General features: G+C 52.2%; 9 protein-coding genes across 9 annotated transcripts; 4 read left to right on the forward strand and 5 right to left on the reverse strand.

Moving 5' to 3' along the window:
• Positions 1 to 9: 9 nt before the first annotated feature.
• On the reverse strand, positions 10 to 1,569 carry chiA1 (class III chitinase ChiA1; the record flags this gene model as incomplete). The annotated part of the gene is made up of 4 exons (XM_071046227.1): positions 10 to 316; positions 475 to 908; positions 967 to 1,405; positions 1,468 to 1,569. Coding segments are annotated over 4 exons (1,282 nt in total), but the record flags the coding sequence as incomplete, so codon positions are not given.
• A 1,785-nt stretch (positions 1,570 to 3,354) lies between these two features.
• On the reverse strand, positions 3,355 to 5,324 carry BJX68DRAFT_129659 (alpha/beta hydrolase). Its single transcript, XM_071036279.1, has 2 exons — positions 4,540 to 5,324; positions 3,355 to 4,489 (listed from the first exon to the last, which is right to left on the reverse strand). Exons 1-2 carry the CDS (start codon positions 4,944 to 4,946, stop codon positions 3,883 to 3,885), a joined length of 1,014 nt encoding a protein of 337 aa, XP_070896770.1. The 5' UTR covers positions 4,947 to 5,324; the 3' UTR covers positions 3,355 to 3,882.
• Position 5,325: 1 nt separating this feature from the next.
• On the forward strand, positions 5,326 to 6,255 carry BJX68DRAFT_129672 (putative L-PSP endoribonuclease family protein Brt1). Its single transcript, XM_071036280.1, has 3 exons — positions 5,326 to 5,601; positions 5,687 to 5,844; positions 5,945 to 6,255. Exons 1-3 carry the CDS (start codon positions 5,440 to 5,442, stop codon positions 6,009 to 6,011), a joined length of 387 nt encoding a protein of 128 aa, XP_070896771.1. The 5' UTR covers positions 5,326 to 5,439; the 3' UTR covers positions 6,012 to 6,255.
• fetC (putative ferrooxidoreductase Fet3) lies at positions 6,131 to 8,165 on the reverse strand (the record flags this gene model as incomplete). The annotated part of the gene is made up of 9 exons (XM_071043210.1): positions 6,131 to 6,222; positions 6,271 to 6,437; positions 6,519 to 6,543; positions 6,630 to 6,750; positions 6,940 to 7,055; positions 7,202 to 7,382; positions 7,415 to 7,630; positions 7,676 to 7,886; positions 8,095 to 8,165. The coding sequence occupies 9 exons, from the start codon at positions 8,163 to 8,165 to the stop codon at positions 6,131 to 6,133; spliced, it is 1,200 nt and encodes a 399-aa protein (XP_070896772.1).
• Positions 8,166 to 8,922: 757 nt separating this feature from the next.
• On the forward strand, positions 8,923 to 9,401 carry BJX68DRAFT_241510 (uncharacterized protein). The gene has a single exon (XM_071040851.1). The coding sequence runs from the start codon at positions 9,045 to 9,047 to the stop codon at positions 9,363 to 9,365; it is 321 nt and encodes a 106-aa protein (XP_070896773.1). The 5' UTR covers positions 8,923 to 9,044; the 3' UTR covers positions 9,366 to 9,401.
• An 806-nt stretch (positions 9,402 to 10,207) lies between these two features.
• On the forward strand, positions 10,208 to 12,263 carry BJX68DRAFT_129695 (uncharacterized protein). Its single transcript, XM_071036282.1, has 3 exons — positions 10,208 to 10,502; positions 10,551 to 10,828; positions 10,877 to 12,263. The coding sequence occupies exons 1-3, from the start codon at positions 10,323 to 10,325 to the stop codon at positions 12,111 to 12,113; spliced, it is 1,695 nt and encodes a 564-aa protein (XP_070896774.1). The 5' UTR covers positions 10,208 to 10,322; the 3' UTR covers positions 12,114 to 12,263.
• A 28-nt stretch (positions 12,264 to 12,291) lies between these two features.
• On the reverse strand, positions 12,292 to 15,061 carry BJX68DRAFT_241512 (putative spindle pole body associated protein SnaD). The gene has a single exon (XM_071040852.1). It carries the CDS (start codon positions 14,930 to 14,932, stop codon positions 12,494 to 12,496), a length of 2,439 nt encoding a protein of 812 aa, XP_070896775.1. The 5' UTR covers positions 14,933 to 15,061; the 3' UTR covers positions 12,292 to 12,493.
• A 395-nt stretch (positions 15,062 to 15,456) lies between these two features.
• BJX68DRAFT_256639 (PhoD-like phosphatase-domain-containing protein) lies at positions 15,457 to 18,363 on the forward strand (the record flags this gene model as incomplete). Its single annotated transcript, XM_071043211.1, has 5 exons — positions 15,457 to 16,329; positions 16,585 to 17,910; positions 17,941 to 18,103; positions 18,143 to 18,165; positions 18,196 to 18,363. The coding sequence occupies 5 exons, from the start codon at positions 15,457 to 15,459 to the stop codon at positions 18,361 to 18,363; spliced, it is 2,553 nt and encodes an 850-aa protein (XP_070896776.1).
• A 335-nt stretch (positions 18,364 to 18,698) lies between these two features.
• BJX68DRAFT_256641 (RNA-binding signal recognition particle subunit SRP54) lies at positions 18,699 to 20,349 on the reverse strand (the record flags this gene model as incomplete). Its single annotated transcript, XM_071043212.1, has 2 exons — positions 18,699 to 20,216; positions 20,272 to 20,349. The coding sequence occupies 2 exons, from the start codon at positions 20,347 to 20,349 to the stop codon at positions 18,699 to 18,701; spliced, it is 1,596 nt and encodes a 531-aa protein (XP_070896777.1).
• Positions 20,350 to 20,355: the final 6 nt, after the last annotated feature.

The following is a 20,355-nucleotide window of genomic DNA, read 5'->3' on the forward strand; positions in this document are numbered from 1 at the left end:
AGACACTACAGGAGTGCTCGAAGTAGTTGAAGTGGTCGACGTAGTGGTGCTTGAGGTCGTCGTGGTACTGGAGCTGGTCGAAGTCGAAGTCGTCGTGGTGGACGTGGTGCTTGGAGAAGTTGTCGTCGTCGTAGTCGTGGTAGGGGTGGGGGTAGGGGTAGGGGTAGTGGTAGACGAAGTGGTGGACGAAGTGGTCGATGAGGTGGTCGATGAGGTGGTCGATGAGGTGGTCGATGAGGTGGTCGATGAGGTGGTCGATGAGGTGGTCGATGAGGTGGTCGATGAGGTGGTCGACGAGGTAGTCGTTGTCGTCGTGCTCGTGGTGGTGGTGGTGGTGGTGGTGGTGGTAGTCGAAGTGGTGGAAGTGGTGGTCGTAGTAGGGGTAGGAGTCGGGGTGGGAGTTGAAATGGTGGGGATCGGATGGTTGGGGTCAAGACCGAACAGGATCTCCCTAATGTTATCCGCATAGCTCACACCATTGATCTGGTTGCGCTCCGATTCCGTGGCTTCCCACAGCATGACACCTCCAAATGTCTTGGGATACTTATTCATGTACTTCTTCACCAACGGCTTGACCTCTTCAGGGGTGAGATAGAAACCTGCATTCGCTGCGCCCTTACTCGCAGGCAGTCCAACATAAAGCTTTGCATTAGGATTGGCGCCCGCCTTGATGACATCCACCCACTGATCAAAGTTGAAGCCGTTCTTGGTGCCATCCACAAAGTCACGGGCAGAGCAAGGGCGGGTGTTGTACCACTGAACCCAAACGAAATCGATGGGTGCGTTTTTGATGGCAACAGCGAGTTGCGCGTCAGGAATGGCGCACTGGGGAGCGGCAGAGATGTAGTAGGTCTTGTCAGGGTCTTCACTGAAGCGCTTTCGAAGCACCTTGATCATGTTGGCATACCCTGCACTTGTCAGGATGGTTTCATAATAGTTGATGCATGGTTAACAGAATTGACTCACCAAGGTCACCGTTGTACTCGATATCAAAGTCAAACCCATCGACGACGATATCGCCCCAGGGACGAGGCTTGCTTTCGCCCACCCAGTTATCTCTCTTGGGTCCAAAGGCTCCCCACAGCCAGTTGGCGAAGTTGGTCGAGGATTGGATAGAGTCAAGCTTGTACGAGTTGTGGCCACCACCGAGGGACAGGAAGATCTTCTTGCCGGCTTCCTGACACGTTTTGATGTCATCCACCAAGGTTGCGCAGTGCGATTTCAGCTGGGATGGTAATCCGTTGACCCAGTAGGTATCAGCCCAGCATTGATTTCCAAAGTCACTGCCGGGCAGCCCAGTCAAAGGGTTCTGGTCGGGGAACGAGTTGATGAACCCAATATTAATAATATCGAACGCCGTTGAGTCACAGAACTCGGCGAGCCGCGGCTGATTGAAGCCTTGGCCCTATAAAGATAGGGTATTAGCACGTCCAGCAGAGTGTTTGACGAGAACACTGAGAGCCTTACATAGTAGATGGCAACATTGGACTTCGCCTCCGGAACAAAAGCAGAGGCAAGCGAGGCCAGGCCCGAAATGGCCGAAACGAAAGTAAGTGGCTTGAAAAGCATGATTAGAATGAATGACTGCTGGTTGTGTACCAGTGGACAGTGTTCGAATCAAAGAAAGGACGCAGACAAACGTCTGCTCGTACGGCCCCTACAGCGAAAGACAGTTGGCGAGAGAACTACGATTAGGGGAGAGGAGCGAGTAATATATGAATGCCCGCCGACTGGGAGATTGCAAATTCTGGCGTATGATTACAGAGCCGCACAGCGATTGGCCTATCTAGTGTAGCCTCCAGTAGCCATGATGGACGAGTCATGCTAAGCCTCCGTCATGGGAAATGAGAACTGGCTGCGGCACAGCACCCTAAGGCCTCTCTGAGGAGGGTCGGGTGTTTTCATGGGGCAAGATGTGCATTGAGCCAGTCAACGGGGAAAGCCCGGCAGTCTAATTCACTGAACGACCCATCGTCGCCTTGGTACAAAAGCGACCAAGCCATGGGTCGTCTATTCGAAGTGGAGCGGGTTGTGCCTGGACGGACAGTTCCCGAGCAAGGCAGAGCGGCAGAGCCTCATAAGGGCAGATCAGATCAGCCTCTTGAGAGTCGAGTTAGCCATGTTTCCAAAGTAAGAAATGTAAAACGTATACCCTCCGATGTGGATTTGAACAACAGCCACGGCGACGCCTCTTGGAGTCTCCCATCACGCCCAAACCATGATTGAAGCCGAGTTGCCGACCAACTGCCTTGTTGGCTAGAATCAGGCCAGGGCCCTGGAAGCGCGGCTCGCTAAGCTTAGCGTCGAGAAGTGGATGTGGAAAGAGTTCCGATGAACTTGGGTCGTTCTGGTCGGAGATTTGGACCCCGAAGCGGACTAGTGCGGGGTTGAGGGCTCAGGAACACCAATCACACGCCCGCGTCGCCCAGCACTGTTTTCCCACTCAGCTCGAGGATTTGGCCATTTTGATGCTGCTCCTTTCCCCAACTGTCTAGCGTCAACAGATCAACACTGTCCAACGACGGATATCGGCCTGCACCCGGATCATCAGATCGCCACACGATGATTCGATGCTGTCTCGAAACTTCAAAACTTTTGTGCAACAGACTGTGCCTATCCGTCTGACGCACATCAACTTGTGGACAAACAGCACTGACTCAGGTTCTTCAAAATGCAAGCCCAGGACGCCGCAGGCGTTAGGCGAGGTTACATCAATTTCGACCATCATTCGGACTGTTTGTGACCGGGACTCGGCCCTACGTTTTTCTCGCTAAGGAGAGGGTCTTTTTGTTAGTGCCAGGCTTAGCTCGGTGATATCTTTGCGCTCCGCAGCTGAGCACTTTTACTGGACCCCCAAACTAGACGCCTCCGCTCAGTAAAATTGGCCATGAGCCTCATTGGGTCTATATAGCCGCTAACGCAGGCAACTTGGGCCCGTGCCTAATCCCACCAACACTTTGCTGTCCTGAGCCCACGGTCCGGCGGTTCCAAGCCCAATCTGCTCACCTATTCAGGCAGGAGCTTGCCAGCTCAACCGGAAGAGGGTCCGTTCCTAAAGCTACACCAGGATCACAACAGTCGTGAGGCGACAGAAGCTTGCTTATATTATTCAAAACACCTGAGGTCCGAAGAAGGTCGAAGGCGAAATGATTGGAGATGGACCAGTGACCCCCGTTCCGAGAGAACCCCGACGGTACAGCCGGGGCTACGCCCTTAGGAAGTCTAAGAGGCAAAATGCGAATAATGTTTGTGCATAGCGGATAGCTCACAAGTTGCAATAATGCCCGCCCTGCTTGTCCGGTTCCTTGGGTCTGGTCGACTCGTCCGAGTTGTCCCCGCGAGGGTCCATGCAGGGGTGAGCATTTGCTACAAACAGAAGAGAAAACGCTGAGAGCAGGTTCAACATCGGACACAAGTCAAGAGCAAAAAAAAAAAAAAAAGTATCCAATGCCGGATCCTGCTAGCCGTTGAGCGAAGCCGATATCGCGGAATGCAACCATAACTTGGAGCTCCCCGTTCAATTACCGGCCCACGGCGGATGCTCTACTATTCCTTCATTTCTAGCTCAGCGCCGCATCAAAATAATAGCGCATAGAAAATGGACCTCCTTGATAACAAACATGAAAAGAGGCTCCTGAATGTCGTGTCTACAACGTCACAGCCAATATTAAGCCTCGCCGGGTCGTCGCTTTACTTGAAATGGCATATCATGCGTCTGAGAACCTTGCGGGCCCAGGCAGCAGACCTAGGTGGTGCCTACAAGCCCTACAGTCGCAGCCTATACCCTTCAGGCCACCTCATACTCGATCCTCGATTGATATCAACTATCTGGCTTATTGTATCTGGACTCTCTGAAGTCTACCTTCTCCTTCACTGAGACCGTTAGGTCGAAAAAACTTCCTTCAGTAGGTCACACATCAGCGTGATTGACCTCTTTCCCTCCTTCAATACACCATCCATCGCTAAGAATGGATGTGGCATCCCCTTCATTACTTGCAAATCGACCTGGACTCCGGCCTCCCTCAGCTTTTCCCCGTACTGCTCACCCTCCCTGCGCAACACATCAAGCTCGCCGACCATGATCAGCGCCCGTGGCAGAGCAGACCAGTTCCCAGTATAGAACAACGGACTCGCCTCCGGGTGTGTCCAGTCCTCTTCCTTCGGGAGGTAGTGATTGCGGTACCACAGCATCTTGGCGGCTGGGAGAGCAGGTGCAAACTCATACAGCCTGTAGGAGTCATTGTTCGTTACCAGCGCCGTGTTATCCATAACAGGGACGGAAAGCAGCTGAGCGAGGAACTTGACAGGCGGAGACAGAGTCAATGCTTTGTGTGTCATGATCGCTGCTAAGTTTCCTCCTGCCGATGACCCTCCTGTTGCTATTCTGCTGATATTGACATCAAGGGCGGCAACGCCGTCTGATATGAGCCACAGGAGCGCCTCCCAACAATCGTGTACTGCAGCTGGCCACGGATTTTCCGGTGCGAGACTAGGCCGTCAGTCGCTCATTCCATATACGCCAGAAAGGAGGGAGAATACCGGTAATCAACGGTCACAACCACGCAATCACCTCTCGAACACAGATTGGTGCACACCACATTCTCCGTATCGATGTTCCCCAAAACCCACCCGCCTCCGTGAAAGTACAACATAACCGGCCATCCTCCTGCAGGTTTCCCGCCTGCAGGTGTGAATGCGCGGAGCAGGATGTCGGGACCATCGGTTGCCCGTCGCTTGATGGTGATATCGACAGTCTTGCCGACTTCTATAAGTGGCCCACCCCCGGGGATAAGGATGCCGCTTGTGCGCGACGCCTCAACGGGCTGTAGGTGCACCTGCTGCTTGTCAAATACGTGCGTGTTGTAAAATTCGACGTATTCGGGGTCCAGGAGTTTCTCGACCGATGGGTGGAGCGGGTAGGGCGGGGAAGGATTGGAGAGCGACATCTTTCTCTGCTCGTCGTCTTGACTGAGTGGAAAAAATCAGCAACAGTCGTTGTAGAGATTGATGACTCTGAGAAGGGCGCTATCAACGGCGTTTATCTCTTCTTTCATGCAGCAGCAGGTTTCAGCTCGTGACTCATGCAAGGATTGTCGACAACTCACCCCGCCTCTTTATCATCGAGTTGGAGTCGGGGGCAGTCTCTCGATAACCTTGGAGAAGGTTACATATGAGTGTCTCACATTATTGGTTTGTCGTATTCCTTCCGTGCCGACGGACAAGAGACGCTGCGACAATAGCTGCGATAAGCCACTAATAATGGATGAGGGGAAGCAAAGATAACGACGATCAATGACACCCCAATGAGGGGTTCACCGTCTCCAACCCTTGCATCTCATTTCACCCTCTTTCCAGCCAGCAATAAATACCATATTTGAGTTTCTTCTCTTCTTTCAATTTTCCTCTCTTAGTCCCCTTGTACTTTCAAGATCGACAACAATGGCCTCCAAAACTCCCGTCTTAACAACTAGAGCCCCCAAGCCCCTCCCGGGAATCTACTCACAAGCTATCATCTGCAATGGCATGGTCTACTGCTCCGGCGCCGTTCCCATGGACCCCGAGACGGGAAAGCTCATTGATGGCGATGTCAAGGCTCACACTGTACTTGACTCCTCCACCCCCTTACCCCTCCCTTGCAGAGGCCAAGCTATATATTAAATACTCATACTAACTGATGTTCATTCAGGCCCAATGCATAAGAAACCTCTCCGCAATTCTCGAAGAAGCCGGCAGTGATATCACAAAGGTCGTCAAAGTAAATGTCTTCTTGTCCAATATGGATGATTTTGCCAGTATGAATGAAGAGTATATGAAGCATTGGGGTGATGTTAAGCCTTGTCGGACGTGAGTACTTGCAACTCGTTTGTGTTCTTTGGACTCTTTGTTCTTTTCTGGGGTTGGTAGAAGGAGAATTGAGCTGATTTATATCCGTTACGCTGGACAGATGTGTCGCCGTGAAGACTCTGCCGCTGAATACGGATGTTGAAATTGAGTGCGTTGCGCATCTGTGATGCTGCTATGACTGATATGATATCGGAGTGTGGGAATAAGATTAAAACTTCTACTAGAGATAAAATGCAGTCTCATAAAGCTCTCTACTAGACGTTGACATGGCATGGAGCCCGCCATATCAGACTATCGTCGCGAGCCCCAGAATAACCGCGATGCAGCTAAATATCAATGCGATTATGCCACGAACTGTAAACCCGTCAGGTAGCGGTTCTGGCGAGATATTTGCCCCGGAGAGGTCCTATAGATTCTCGGCTCTACCTGCCGCATTTCCTTCTGTGGGCGTCCTAGTCCCGTAGCAGGCCTGATAATGATTTCGAGGTATTGCCAGTGTCCGCTGCAGGTCTAGTGGGGCTTCGATCATTGTTGCTGCAAGGCCGCTGGCCATGTGCCATTCGATGTGACAGTGGAACAGCCATATCCCTTTTCTATCTTAGTAAATGGTAGGGTCAAAAAGCTATATATATGCCAAGGAAGGACAGACAAACCTGGATTATCTGCAATGGGACCTAATAACAAAGTGTCCAGAAGGGGCTAAAAGGATGGTATCCCGACGCATGGGCACGGGTGGAAAGTCATGCTTGTCGCTGGCAGTAAAATGTCCCTTTTATCGGCGCTACGAGTGATAACCTGGAAACCGTGGCCATGGAGGTGGAAGGGGTGTTTTCCTGTGTCGTCGTTGTTCAAGACAATATCAACAATCTCACCCTTTGCCAATATAAAGGCATTGGTGTTTCGGCCCTAGATAGTTGGATCAGTGGCAGCTGGGCCGGATGATAGTGTTGTGTACAGAGATGGGACTTTGTGTGAGATGTAGGTTATTTTGTTGAAGAATGCGCTGCTCCGTCAGCTGGATTGTTCAACCGGGTAAGGTTACTTACTAGTTTGCGCCATCGCCGAGTTGTCCATGCTGAGATCCAGAGTGATGACATGGTTTGGTCTAGGGTATAGAGCGAGGCCGTCAGTCGGAACGAGGTCCATATCATCGACCGTGTCAAAGGTGCGGATTGGAGCCGCAGGTGCTCTATCTGCCTCGTCATTGTACCCTAACGACCAGTGAAATTGTAATTTAATGAAAATATCCTACAGTTGCTAGACCAGATAGTATTAATATCGAAAGGCACTTACCGTGTCCATGCTTACCATCATGGGGTAATTGCGCGTTGATTCATTCTCATCGTCACCAAAACACTATATCGCTGTGCTACCGAAATGTAGAGCATATTCGCTTCCAAAGGATTGGTCCAGACCCCATCGACTTCGACTACCCGCATACTATGGCCCTCGATCCAGAACCGCTGACTCGCAAAGGCACCGATATTTACAAGAAGAAATAGATATGTCTTCCCAGGTTTGATAGAGACGGTGAAGTTCTGGGTGTCGTTGATCAAGGCAGGTTAGGCACAGGCTCTGCTCCAGTTGGGTTTGTCAGGCTGATAAATTTCTCCAATAGATCCAGCAACTGGTCATGATACCAATCAGAAAGTGTAATGGCCTGTTCTTCTTCATACTGTCCGAGATATGGATTTACTGGGTCCGTGATTATTAGGGCCTGCCGCAGTCCATCGGGGTATTGACCGCGAGTGTGTGAGTGATACCAGTAGGTTCCTGCTTGATCAACCTGCAGAGGTTAGAGAAGCTTCAAAGGGGGTGGAAAACCATGCACAGTGAAGTTATATGTAAAGCTGCTTCCAGGAGCAATCCCACAATGGGTGACGGCTGGCGCACAGTCCATGTGAGTCGTGCCATTCTGGAAGATCCCATGCCAATGAACGCTTGTTGTTTGATTTTCAAGTCCATTATAGACGTTGGCAATGATACCATCTCCTTGTGTGACATTGAGTGCCGAGAAAGCATGGATAATATGAGTTAATGAGCTTGAAAGCTACTGAGATAATTGTGTTTGTGAAGACTTTCGGTGTGTCTTTGGCTGAAGAATCGAAACTTCTCGTCCGCAATCCAACTGACTTTCGACCCGGAGCCAAAATCCTCCGTTTTGCATTTAGGGCACAAAGATTAGCAGAGGCACCTGGTCTTCTGCCCTCCTATTGATCTTCATCAACCGAAGCCTCTTTTCGTTAATACTGTCCTTTGACCTCCCAGCACAGTGGCCAAGGGACATATTCGCAGTGCCAGGTAAACCAATCTAGCAACATGTCTAGTTACCCCTCGCTAATCTCAGGTTTTCTTCATCTGCTTCCGGGAGTGTGTTGAGACCGGCATCATCATCTCTGTCTCGCTTGCATTAATAGAGCAGGCTTTATTTAGGGAGGAGGATGGACGAACCAGAAAGAGGCTGGTCAAATAGGCACTGAAGAGAGCCTCAGTTCTTTTTCTTGCTCGGCCATATTACTATGAAGTGGCCTTTTCTGGCCTATTCTTTAGGTCTGCTGGGGAGTTGGGCTCGGAATCGCCATATGTCTCTGTCTAGGTTGTGGGGTGATTGGTGCTTTCTACAGCTTTAGAAAGGATAGCTTCTCCAAGGCTGAAGACATCTGGGAGGGAGTGTTTCCTTGGTCGGCAGCATTGTCTCACCATAATGGGTGAAGCATTGCTCCGAGTCAACAAATTGAAGGAGACGTGGTCTGGCAAGCTAAGACGCGCGTTCGACGCCAGCGCTGACTCGCAGGCTCCAGCCAAGGGTTCTCTGAAGTGATGGTCCCAAAAGTATGCCATGTTTGTTATACCATTTGTCACAGTGCTTCGTGAAGGTCTTGAGCCCGTGGTATTTGTTGGTCTCAACTATCCGGCGTATGCCTTCCCACTGCCGGTGTTCGGGGGAATCGCAGCAGGCGTTGTGGTGGGCTACGTAATGTACTGGTAAGTCTGATTCATACTCTTATAGATCCAAGGCTGATGATAACAGGGGAGGAAACTCGGCTTCCCTCCAACTCTTCCTTGTCATATAAACATGCCTGCTGTACCTTGTGGCTGCTGGACTTCTATTGTGTGGGCTGTGGAGCCTGGAGAACGACACTTGGAACCACCTCATCAGCGGCGTGCGCCTGACAGGATCGAAGCCTGGCTCGTATGATATGCGACAGAGTGTTTGGCATGTAAACTGCTGCAGTCCTTCACTAAACGGTGGTGGGGGACGGGACATCTTTAACACAATTGGCTGGACCAACTCCGCCGCATATAGATCTGCGATTCCATATAACCTCTATTGGCTGGCGATCATTCACTGGTTTGTGACAATGGGATACAAGGAGCGTCACGGAAGACTTCCCCTACTTTCTGCACTTGGGAAGAATGGCAAAGGGACGACCCGAGCGACACCTGAAAGCAGCAGCGAAGGCTCAGAGGGTCCCAAGGACGACGGTGATAGAACCAGTCCTCGGACGAGCGCGGTATAGTTGCACCAGGACCATGGGTTACCACGAAGCTTTTTTTGCGCGAGGAGGAAGAATTGCTCTAGAAAAAGCGCGAGTCAGTGGTGGTGTTGTAAGGGTTCGTATGAGCTTTCAAGGAGTATACCTAGGATGATGACCTAGCCACCCTTCATTGTCAAGTCAAACAATCATCAGAGAAATTGTGAAGAGAATCAATGTTAACAAGGGTTCAAGGAGAGGTCGAATCTGATTTCAGAGGATAATCCCCTTGAGCGATGTGTCACGTGCCCGCCCTTCATTGAGCTTCTTCCCTCCTGCCCTGACTTTTCATCCTTTCTCCATCCTTTGCTTTACCCCTCGCACATCCCATCTTCCCATCGTACTGTGTAACTCGATTGCTTCTTGAACACTTCCCTATCTTGCCGATCAAGGCATCATCACGTCGTCTGTGTTTGACTCAATGCCCACACAGTTGTCGCATTGGGAGCAGTCAAGGGCTGGACTTCCTCGCAATCGTTCAACACATAAGTCGATCTGCCTGAGCATTTCCTACGTATCTACTCCGTAAGCTCAAACTCCACAGCGGCACTAATCTCGGTCTGCCCACCTTTCCCGTCCCGCATTCCAGGGCAACAAGTACCAGAGATGTCAGACGCTTTCTGCCTAGGAGCATATTTGAAGCTCCTCCATTCCGATCCTTCTTAACCCGCGTTGACGCGATCGTTTGCGTATTATGTATCCTTTGGATCATTTTCTTACCTTTCAATCTCACAATGGGGGGCCTTCATATACAGCAATTCCTCTGCCCAGCTGTAAAGGCATCTTTCCCAGGCGATTCTCAAGACGTCTGAAGTTCAGTATTCCCTTTGCCCATAACCTGGCCTATCTCATTTATCTACCACGGGGGCTACCAACTTTTGTAGCGTAAAGCTACATCGCGGCTTCGTCTGATCTTCGTCACCTCATTGAACGTCTATCAACATGCCTTATCAATCAATGTCCTCGCGGAGAGGAGGCTCATGGACAAAGGTTGTCATTTTCATCTCACTCTATGTTATGCTGTTCCAATCCCTTATTGAATGGGTTGTCGTTGTCTATCTCTATGCGATCAAACATGTGGACTTCAAGATGGCGCCGAGCTTGATTTTCGCCCTCGTAGCGGTAAGCGATGCTTCTGATCAGTGTTATAACTGGTACTAAAGTCTCTAGGCTTTCTTCACGGTACCTCTTGTAGTATTGCATAGCTTTCTCAGCTGGCAGTACAACAGGATTGTTGGGTATGAGAGTCAGAAAAAGGTGCTACATGGTGTATGCACTTATATTCTGCGCTTGACAATCCTCATCTGGCTGGGAGCCAGTGTAGCAGGTCTGGTGGTGGTGTCCCAGCAAGCGTTCTGTTTGCCTGAGACTGCCACCGACGGGTTTTGGAAAGCCGGTATCAGCTGTGCTCTCCATCGAGCAGTCGTCATCGTTTCCGTCTTATCTTTGTAAGTCAAATGCAAGACTGAGAGAGAGCTCTACTGATGATCGTCTAGCCTTACCGTTTGTCTATACTTCTGCTCCAGGGAGCTTTGCGATCGCCCATATGACGTCTCGCTACTCGGTATCTACAAGCCTCTCTCAAGCCGGGAGGGCAGCATTGTCTCGGAGTCAACCCTGAGTAGCGAGAAAAATCTGAAAAGAGACATCTTCTGTGTCTGCCGCAATCCAGATATCACATACGGCCGAAACCCATATACGACATCAAGCGACAACAGCGAGGCATCGAACTTTACTCCCAGTATCCAGCAGCCCAGTCCGATACGTCCAACCTCTTTCTTACAATTTGGCGCAGACCCAGTAGCCGAAGCTGAATACCTATCTGGCACCACTGCCACCCCAGGCACTCTGCGTGATCAGTATTTCCCTGGTGTCTCTCGTACGCCTTCCGCTGCTACTACGCACACCACCCATCAGGCTCAAGGCCAGGCTTTGCCGGAATTGCCTGCTGGCTCTGGCACGCCCGCGACAACAAACCACAAAAGAGACAAATCCTCGATATCTTCCCTCCGCCGGTTTCTCCCAAAGTCTTTTCCCGCCTCTCAGCCTTTATCGGCAGATCCTCAGATCCGGGCCCTTGCAGAAGAAAGCGCCCACATTGACCTTGAGAAGCAAGAAGTACCGCAATTACCGCAGGAGCCTACACTTCAAGGGCAACAGTCCCCGCCAGAACCCCCAGCAAAGTCACCACAGCCGCCTCCAAAGGACAATCAACCATACCCACCATCTCAACCCACACGAGCAATGTTAACTCCATGCCTACCAAGGTCAACAACCACGAACTCCGCCGACGCGCCAGAAGTCGTTACCCCGGCACCCCTCAAAATTCGCAGATCAAGCACCACAGCGGCTATTCCCCTCTCACTGAATCCCAACCGAGCCTCAGGGTCCTGGGCCACCCTTCTCAACCCGACACAGTCAAGGCCAATGCGCATGAGCACAATGCGCATTCCACAACGGCAGTCCCAATTTGACCCCGTGTATGCCCCTCGCTACACCCAGAGCCAGCGCTTTCCGAGCGGGCGCAATCGATATAGCCGCCACCTGCGGAGAAACGACTTCGAACCATATCAGCATTCAAGCTTACGCCGGCCACGCAGTTCCACTTTCGGTAATGTGAGTATCGTTTCAGTCCCTGGTCATTTAGATTGTATTCGCGAGACCGGAGCGTCGCTGGATGAACTGCCCCCGAGCTTTGACCGGGGAGCTGGAGCTGAAAGCACACGAGGTTAGGAGCAGATCTGAAGCTCTGCGGGACAGAGATGATCGGTAGCCATTACTGCGAGGATTTGGGGGATATGGATGTATAATAATTGTCCCTTCGTTTCTTGTGGTTGAGGGTTCATACGCCGTCATTTGGGTAAGGGCTATAGCGCAATACGACCACATCTATTTAAAGATAAGATGAAAGGACAGTAGAACAAGGTCTTCTTCGAGGATATGATATAATCAACCAGGAATCAAAATCTAAGCAACCAATACTCCCGAGACGCCTACTCCAGTCATGGACTACACGAGTCGACCATCCATGTCTTCCCCGCATATGACCTGCCCCGACCACCCAAACCGAAACCGAAATGACACCAAAGCAAAGCAAACCCGCAACGAAACATCTACGTCCTCTTCGCATACTTATACCGATACACATGCCTCCTCTTGCCAACAGCATTTCCGTCCTCATCAGTATTCTCCTTATCACTCCCTACCGATCTATCTTTCCCCTTAGTACCACTGCTACTATCCCTCTCCTTTACAGTAACCTGACCATTGGGAATCTCCTTCTCACCCCAGGTCCACAAAAGCGCACGGCTCATCCGCTCCCGCTCCTTGAGCAGTAACTCCACGCGCCGTTCCCACTCACGTTCGCGCTTCTCGACGGATTTTGCGATACGCAGGTCCATAGCCGCGGTGGCCTCGTCTTTGGCTGCGATGACATCGTTCAAGCGTTTGACTTCGGCGCGGAGGGTTGCTCTTTCAGCGTCGGCTTCGGCTTTGGCGTCTGTGTCTTGCGAAGCCTGTTGCAGTTGGGCAAATTCATTTCGGAGGTCTGCCTCGCGCTTTTCCGAAGCGGCGAGGAGGGCGCGGAGTTTGCGGGTTGAGTCGGCGTGGGCGGAGCGGAGGGTTGTGATTGCGGTTGCGTGAGCGGTTTTGAGTGACGCAATCTGGGATTTGTGTGTTGCTTCCAGGGTTGCGTGTGGTGTTGCGGGAGGGCTAATAGGTTGGGGTAGTTGCGCTGTCGTTTGCTGTTGATTGCTCTCTCGGAGGCGTTCGATAGTTTCCAGTGCTTTGGAGTGGTCGGTTCGGAGGCGATTGAATTCGGTTTGGGCTTGGTCGAGAGAGGATTCGAGCTCCTCAGCGCGTTTAGTGAGGCGAGTGTTTTCTGCTTCGATGGATTGGATGAGCAGTTGGGACTCTGCGGCTTGATCGTGGGCGCGGGCGAGATGTTGTTCGAGTGTCTTGTTCGCCGAAGCTGTTTCACTTAACTCGGTGCGCAATTTAGCGAGCTCTTCCCGAATATGTTCAAGTTCTTCGTCTGCGTCTCTGGGTTTGGTGGGCTGGCTGGTATCTGGCCCTAGGTCTTTGATCAATTCTAAGATTTCACTGTAGGTGCCGCCCACGGTATCCATAGGGAGGTCGGCCGCCAATGTCTTCAACGCGTTCCCTTGAGCTGTGACCTGCGACTGGGCTCGGGTAAGGTCGGCCTCGAGAGTGCTGTTCTTCTCTTCTAACGGGCGATTCTTGGTCTCAAGTAAGACCAGTTGGTCCTCGAGAAGTCGGTACTCGCGATTAGCGCGTGAGAGGTTGGCCTCGAGCTTCTCTATGACTTTTTCCTGGGAGGTGATGTGCGCACTAAGCCTGTCGATCTCGGCATTCTTGTCGTGAAGTTGCGATTCTTTGGCTGCGGTGGCTTCTTTCAGTTTAGCGAGGGTCTCATCGAGGGCTGTATCGCGCTTCCTCAACTGCTCTTGAGTAAGGGATAGTTGTTGGCGCAGCATTGATATTGTCTCTAGACGTTCCACATCGATATCGGCATGCGATCCCTGGTTTTGAAGGTGCTTTTGCATGTCGGCGATCTGTTTTTGGAGAGCACTAAAGTCAGATGTGCTGACAGAGGATCTTCGTGGAATTTCCTGTGAGCGGCGCTCTTGAAGCTCCTCGAGGAGGGCCGTCTTTTTCTGCAAGTCGCCTCTCAAGTGTTCTATCTCGGCTCCAGCGGAGACCGCTTCCAAAATGCGTGTCCGGTTCATCTCTAACTGTTCGTCACGGTCTTTGAGCACATGTGTCAGTTCAGCAATATGCCGATGCAGGTCCTCATTCGTATGTTTTTCGTACTGATTGGTCGGCGATCTAGGCTTCCGGGCCGTTGGGGTTGCGGTGATACTCGGTTCATCATCGGGATCCTCCTCGATGTCCTCGAGGTGGGTTACGTCCCTGGTTGGTGCAACATTTCGGCGCAATAGGTGAGATGGTGTAGACATGTCGACCGGAGGCCCGAATTCACTATACTCGCCAAGCTCGTGCTCATCCTCCACTCCCGGTTGATGGGTCTGTTCAGCTTGTTGATCGGGCTGTTTGTGCTCTTCGTGCTCCGGTAATTCAGGTTCAGCTTCTAGTTGTTCCTCGGGTTCATTCCGGTCGTCATCTTTGTCATCAAACTGCTGATCTACTGAGTCGTCCTCCCCGAGTAGGTAGCGTTCGAGATTTGCAGTAAAGTCTTCAGGGCCGCCAACCACCGATAGTCGCTCTTCTTCCTCCTCTGGCTGCTCGTCTAAAACGTCATCTGGCGCGTGTCCGCTGGGGAACTGACTGAAATCAACTGTATACTGGGCGAGACGGGCATCGAGTTCCCGTGCCGCACGATCAAGGGATGCTTCGCGAGAGGATGGAGGTGACTGGGACGGAGATCGAGCACCGGCGCTACTGGCGGGACTTGGAAGACGGTCCGGAGAGTCTATCGGTGGATGCTCAGAGGGGGTTGGTGAAGTGGGAGAGAAGTAGGGGGCGACCAGGGTGGATGCGCCGACGGTGTCGTGGGATGTTGTATCGGCCATTGGAGGCAATCAGCGCATCATATGGAGGATCGTACAACAACAAATAAATATCAAATCAATAAGATTGATGTTGAGAGGAGATAAGCCAATGCGCAAGACGGAAGTTGAGGGAGGTTGATGACATGGGAGATGAGGCGGATGGAAATGAGGTCGAAACGCGACGCGCGGAGAGGCCTGAGAGGCCTGCGTTTTCAGGCATACGCACGGCCCCTGTTGTTGATGTTTTGCTGGTTCGGGCTAGCTCCCCCGCCGCCTCAAACCCAGCTTTGTGGTGCGGTGCTCTATCTTCCTGTAGATCAACGAGAGTAAAATTGAGGATTTTGAAGATTTGTGTATCGAGTTTTTCTAGATGTCTCACTTATTGTAATCTTACGCTACTGATATTGGTGTGCTGATGTACTCTTGGGGCAATGGTAGGGTTTTAGGGTTTCTGGGGCTCCGATTACCCCTCTCTATCTTATCTTCCTGCCCCTCCTGTTTCTCCCTTTGCTCTGAAGTAAACAGTCTCAATTTTATCAATTAGAATGCCACCAGTTCCTCCTTCATATCCTCATCGCATTGTGCTCTACCACCAGACGCTATGTCCCAACAGCGGCCCTTACGTGTCTCTGATGCCGCTCGTGCGCAATAACACAGGAATTACGCACGTCATCCTCGCAGCGTTCCATCTCAATGCTCCGAATCCCGAGCACATTACTCTAAACGATGACCCACCTCATCACTCTATGTACGATGCTCTCTGGGCAGAAGTGCCCCAGCTTCAGCAGAGCGGCGTGAAGGTACTAGGCATGCTGGGAGGCGCTGCTAAAGGCACCTTCTCCTGCCTTGATGGCGACCAGACTCAGTTCGAGTCGTACTATGCGCCTCTCCTGGCTATGATACGCCGACACGGCTTGGATGGCGTCGATCTGGACGTTGAGGAGCCCATGTCCCTAGTCGGCATTGTTCGCCTCATCGACCGGCTCAAGGACGACCTCGGCGAGAGCTTCCTCATTACCCTGGCTCCCGTGGCTGCGGCTCTCTTGGGAATTGGAAACCTTTCTGGCTTTGATTACCGCCAGTTGGAAAGTCAGCGCGCTGGCAGCATCGCCTGGTACAATGCTCAATTCTACAATGGCTGGGGTCCCGCAGAGGATCCTCGCATGTACGCAGCTATTGTGGCGCAAGGCTGGTCCCCGGCGAGGGTAGTATATGGCCTCCTGACGAATCCTGGAAATGGATCGCAGGGTTATGTACCTCGTGAGAAGATTGGGCAAGTGCTGGCCATGCTGGTAGAACAATTCCCGAATTTTGGCGGCGTAATGGGCTGGGAGTATTTCAATTCGATGCCTGGGCAGAGGGAACGGCCCTGGGAATGGGCAGCGGAAATGTCTTTGAGTATGGGAATGAAACTGCTCGTGCAGAAGGCGAGGAGTTTGCTGGGCTCCCGATTGGGATAGTTTGAAGCAATCCCCGTATGACATCATGCCATTATTACACCTCCGCCTCTTCCTCCGCCTCGTCTTTTCTTTCCTCTTCACCTCTCGAGGGTTGAGATGTAGCAACATGTTGACCATCACAAGCTCTATTCTTGTCCGCCTCGCGTCCTTTATCTTCCTACGCTGGGTACTTCTCTCCGCTTACCCGCACGCAATTGCTAACGCGCTCGATAGATTCCCGGCCATGTCTTTCCTCCGGTCATCTTCACCTCGCTCGCCGTTTATCTCACCTCAATCTACCTCTCCCCGCCTAGGAACAAGAACAATGGCATTCTCAAATCTCTTATCACCGGAGTGCCCTGCCGCCAATCGTGGGCCACACGCCTGGCCATCCTGATCAACCTCCTTTGCGGCCTGTTCACAACAGACTTTCTCCTTCGAGGCTTCGTCCTGTATCCCACCACCAACCTCCGTGTCTCGCGCATCGGATATATCTCACATAGTACGGCCAAACTACTCATTCGTGAGCCTGATCAGGCGCTTCTTCCACTTGTGGTGTCATATAAGGAAGCCGACAACGCGAACAGCGATCCCACTTCGTGGGTTCACGCAGCGACCGTGGAGACTCTGGACGATTCGACCGACTTCACAACCACCATAACCTTCAGGGGACTAAATTCCTCCTCTTCGTACCATTATGCTCTTTTCAACAACAAAACCGGTCTCTTCGTCACAAACCCAGCGCCGGAGTCTTCGGCCGCCAATCGTCTCAGCTTCCTCACTTCGAGCTGCATGAAGCCCAACTTCCCTTACGACCCTCGGCGGCATCCGCTGCGTATTCAGGGACTCGAGACAATGACAGCAGCCGTCTCGTCATTGAGCCGTATTCCCTCTTTCATGCTATTCTTAGGCGACTTCATCTACATCGATGTCCCACAACGATTCGGCTCATCCGTCGCCCACTACCGCAGCGAGTACCGCCGAGTCTACTCTTCCCCATCCTGGTATCCATCAGCCATCAATATCCCATGGATCCATACCCTTGACGACCACGAGATCGCCAACGACTGGAACCACGGGAATACGACTCCCCCTTACCCCGCTGCCATAGACCCCTACCTTCACTACCACGCCTCCATCAACCCCCCAGCCCCCGACACAGAGACCGAAAACACCAAAGCCTCCTACTCAACCTTCACCAACGGCCCCGCAGCATTCTTTCTCACAGATACCCGCTCCTACCGCTCCCCAGAGGAGGAAACTATCCTTGGCAAGGCCCAGCTCTCGTCCCTTCTCGCCTTCCTCGCCCGCCCAGAACCCGCCCACGTCCGCTGGAAAATCGTCTCCTCCAGCGTCCCCTTCACCCGTAACTGGCACGCCGGCACCTCAGACACATGGGGTGGCTTCTTATCCGAGCGCGCGACCGTCTTCGCTGCAATGCGCGCCGCGCAGCGCAATCTGGGAATCCGAATTGTCCTTCTCTCCGGCGATAGGCATGAGTTCGCCGCGACTAGATTCCCGCCTCTTCCTACAGCCCATGACCCTGCGTCCTCCTCTTCAGTGAATCAGCAAGATCTCGAAACAGACCAGGAACTCATCGAGTTCTGCACTGGGCCTCTAAGCATGTTTTACCTCCCCGTCCGCACATACTACCAATCAGGGCCCGATGACGTGCCCCTGAAGTACCTCCCCGACGGGAACACGAAATTCGGGCTCGTTGAGATCGATGATGGCTTTGTTGATGAGGTGCCGAGTTCGCTGCTCACGTATACTCTATATATCGATGATGAAGTTGTCTGGAAGTATCGGTTGAGTGTGCCACTGGCTCCGATGTCCAAAGCTCAGGGCGCAGCTGAAGGTGCAGAGGGGGTCTCTTCGTCACACGCGTTGTTCCAGCCTGGAGAGGTGCTTGTGGATAAGTCTTCTGAGAAGTGGGTGGACGTTGTTACTGATTGGGTGTTGCGATGGACTGGGTTGATGGTTGAGCATCCGACGAAAGATTGGATTGTGTAGTCTCTTGGATTATAGTGGATCTATATTGGGTTGTACGGGTGTAAAAAGTCTTGACTTCTATGTGCACATCTGAGTTGTATATAGATTTGGATACAATTGTGAGACAGATAGTGTGACTAAGTTGAAATTGAACCTTGAGGTTGAGGTTATATTGGATAACAGAAAGGGTAATAAAAGCAGACGCCAAACTCCATCCATGCGGAAATGTACCTCATTTGAAAAAAAAAATGAAAAAAAAAGAAAAAGAAAAGGCGAAAAAAACGCGCGCAAGGGGGAAACAAGCGAGAAGCTGAGATGGGAGAAAGGAAGATGGTAGTGGGGAAAAAAAAGGAGGATCACCGACCCCTACCTCTTCCACCACCTCCTCCCATCCCACCCATCAACCCACCCATCTGGCTCATCATCGCCTGTAGATCCATCCCTCCGAGGCCTGGCAGCCCACCACCACCGCCGCCACCCTGACCCTGCAACATCTGCATCATCTTCGCCATGTCGCCCATGCCGGGCATACCGCCCATCCCACCGGCACCACCCATCGACGCCATGCGCTTCTGCATAGCTGCCAGCTGCTGCTCCTTGTTTCCGCCCTTGAGCATATTTTGCGCGCGCTGCATCTGCTTCTTTTGCCCGCCGACGCGTTTAGCCATGCCCGCCATCATGCGGTGCTGTGAGAGAAGGTCCTCGACTTCGCGGACGGTTGTGCCGCTGCCGCAGGCGATGCGAACCATGCGGCTGGGCTTCTCGACGAAGAGCTTGCCATCACTGTCGAGCTCAGCGGCGGTCATGCTGTCAAAGATGTAGATCATGCGGCGGAGTTTCATGGAGCCGTCTTCGTCGTCTAGTCCTGCGGTGAGGTTTGAGAGGCCGGGAATCATTCCAGAGAGCTTGGACAGGGGTCCCATTTTCATGATTGAGGTGATGTTCTCGCGGAAGTCGCGAAGTGTGTAGATACCTTCGGCAATGTGTTTGTAGGTTTCCTTTGCGGCGGCGGAGTCCTTGGTTACGGCTTGGACGTGCTCAACAAGTCCCGCCATATCACCCATTCCTAAAAGCTTCTGAACGAACGCCTTTGGTTCGAAGCGTTCAAGGTCCATGAGATGTTCCCCTGTACCGAGGTAGATAATGGGAGTGTGAGTTGCTGCGACGGCGGAAATAGCACCTCCACCTGCTGCATGGCCGTCGGTCTTCGTGATAATGATGGCTCCAAAGTCCGCGGTAGCTTTGAAAGCTGACGATTGCGCCTCTGCTGACTGACCGATGGTGCTGTCTAGAACAAGGATTGTCTGGTCGGGCGTCACTGCTGTTTGAATCTGTGTCATTTCTGTGAATAGTTGCTCCTCCTGCTTGTGTCGACCACTAGTATCAACAATGATAATCTCAAATCGCTCCTTCTTGAACTTAGCCACACCCTCCGCCGCTACGAGGGCAGGGTCAGTCTGTGTCAGGCTTCCGTAGTATGGGATCTTGGCCTTTGTAGCGTTCTGCTTCAGTTGGTCAAAGGCACCGGCACGGAAGGTGTCCGCGCAGACGAGGGCCGTCTTGAACCCACGCATCTGGTAGTGCCGGGCGAGCTTGGTACATGTCGTCGTTTTACCGGCACCTTGAAGACCGACAAACATGATAACATTCGACCGGCCTTTCTTGGGTCTGAAGGGTTCAGCATGGGGGTTGACGAGGGCGACGAGTTCATCGAAGACGGCTTTCTGAATCACTCGCTTCTTGTTCACGGCTGCGGGGAGGGACGAGAAGTTGACGCTGGTCTTGATGGATTTCCGGAGTTGTTGGACGAGACGGACGTTGACATCGGCGGAGAGGAGGGCAGCACAGATCTCTTTCAGCATTTCCTCAAAAGCCTTTCCTCCGGATTAGCATCTCACAGCTACCCACTGTTAGTGGCGGGGATCGCACCTTTTCATCCAAATTAGGAGACCGAGTCAAATCATTGACTGCGGCGTTGATTCGCCGTCCCAGATCCTGAAGGACCATCTTGCT

The sequence above is a fragment of the Aspergillus pseudodeflectus genome (genome assembly GCF_044049435.1).
Source record: "Aspergillus pseudodeflectus strain CBS 756.74 chromosome Unknown BJX68scaffold_35, whole genome shotgun sequence".
Classification (NCBI taxonomy): Eukaryota; Fungi; Ascomycota; class Eurotiomycetes; order Eurotiales; family Aspergillaceae; genus Aspergillus; species Aspergillus pseudodeflectus.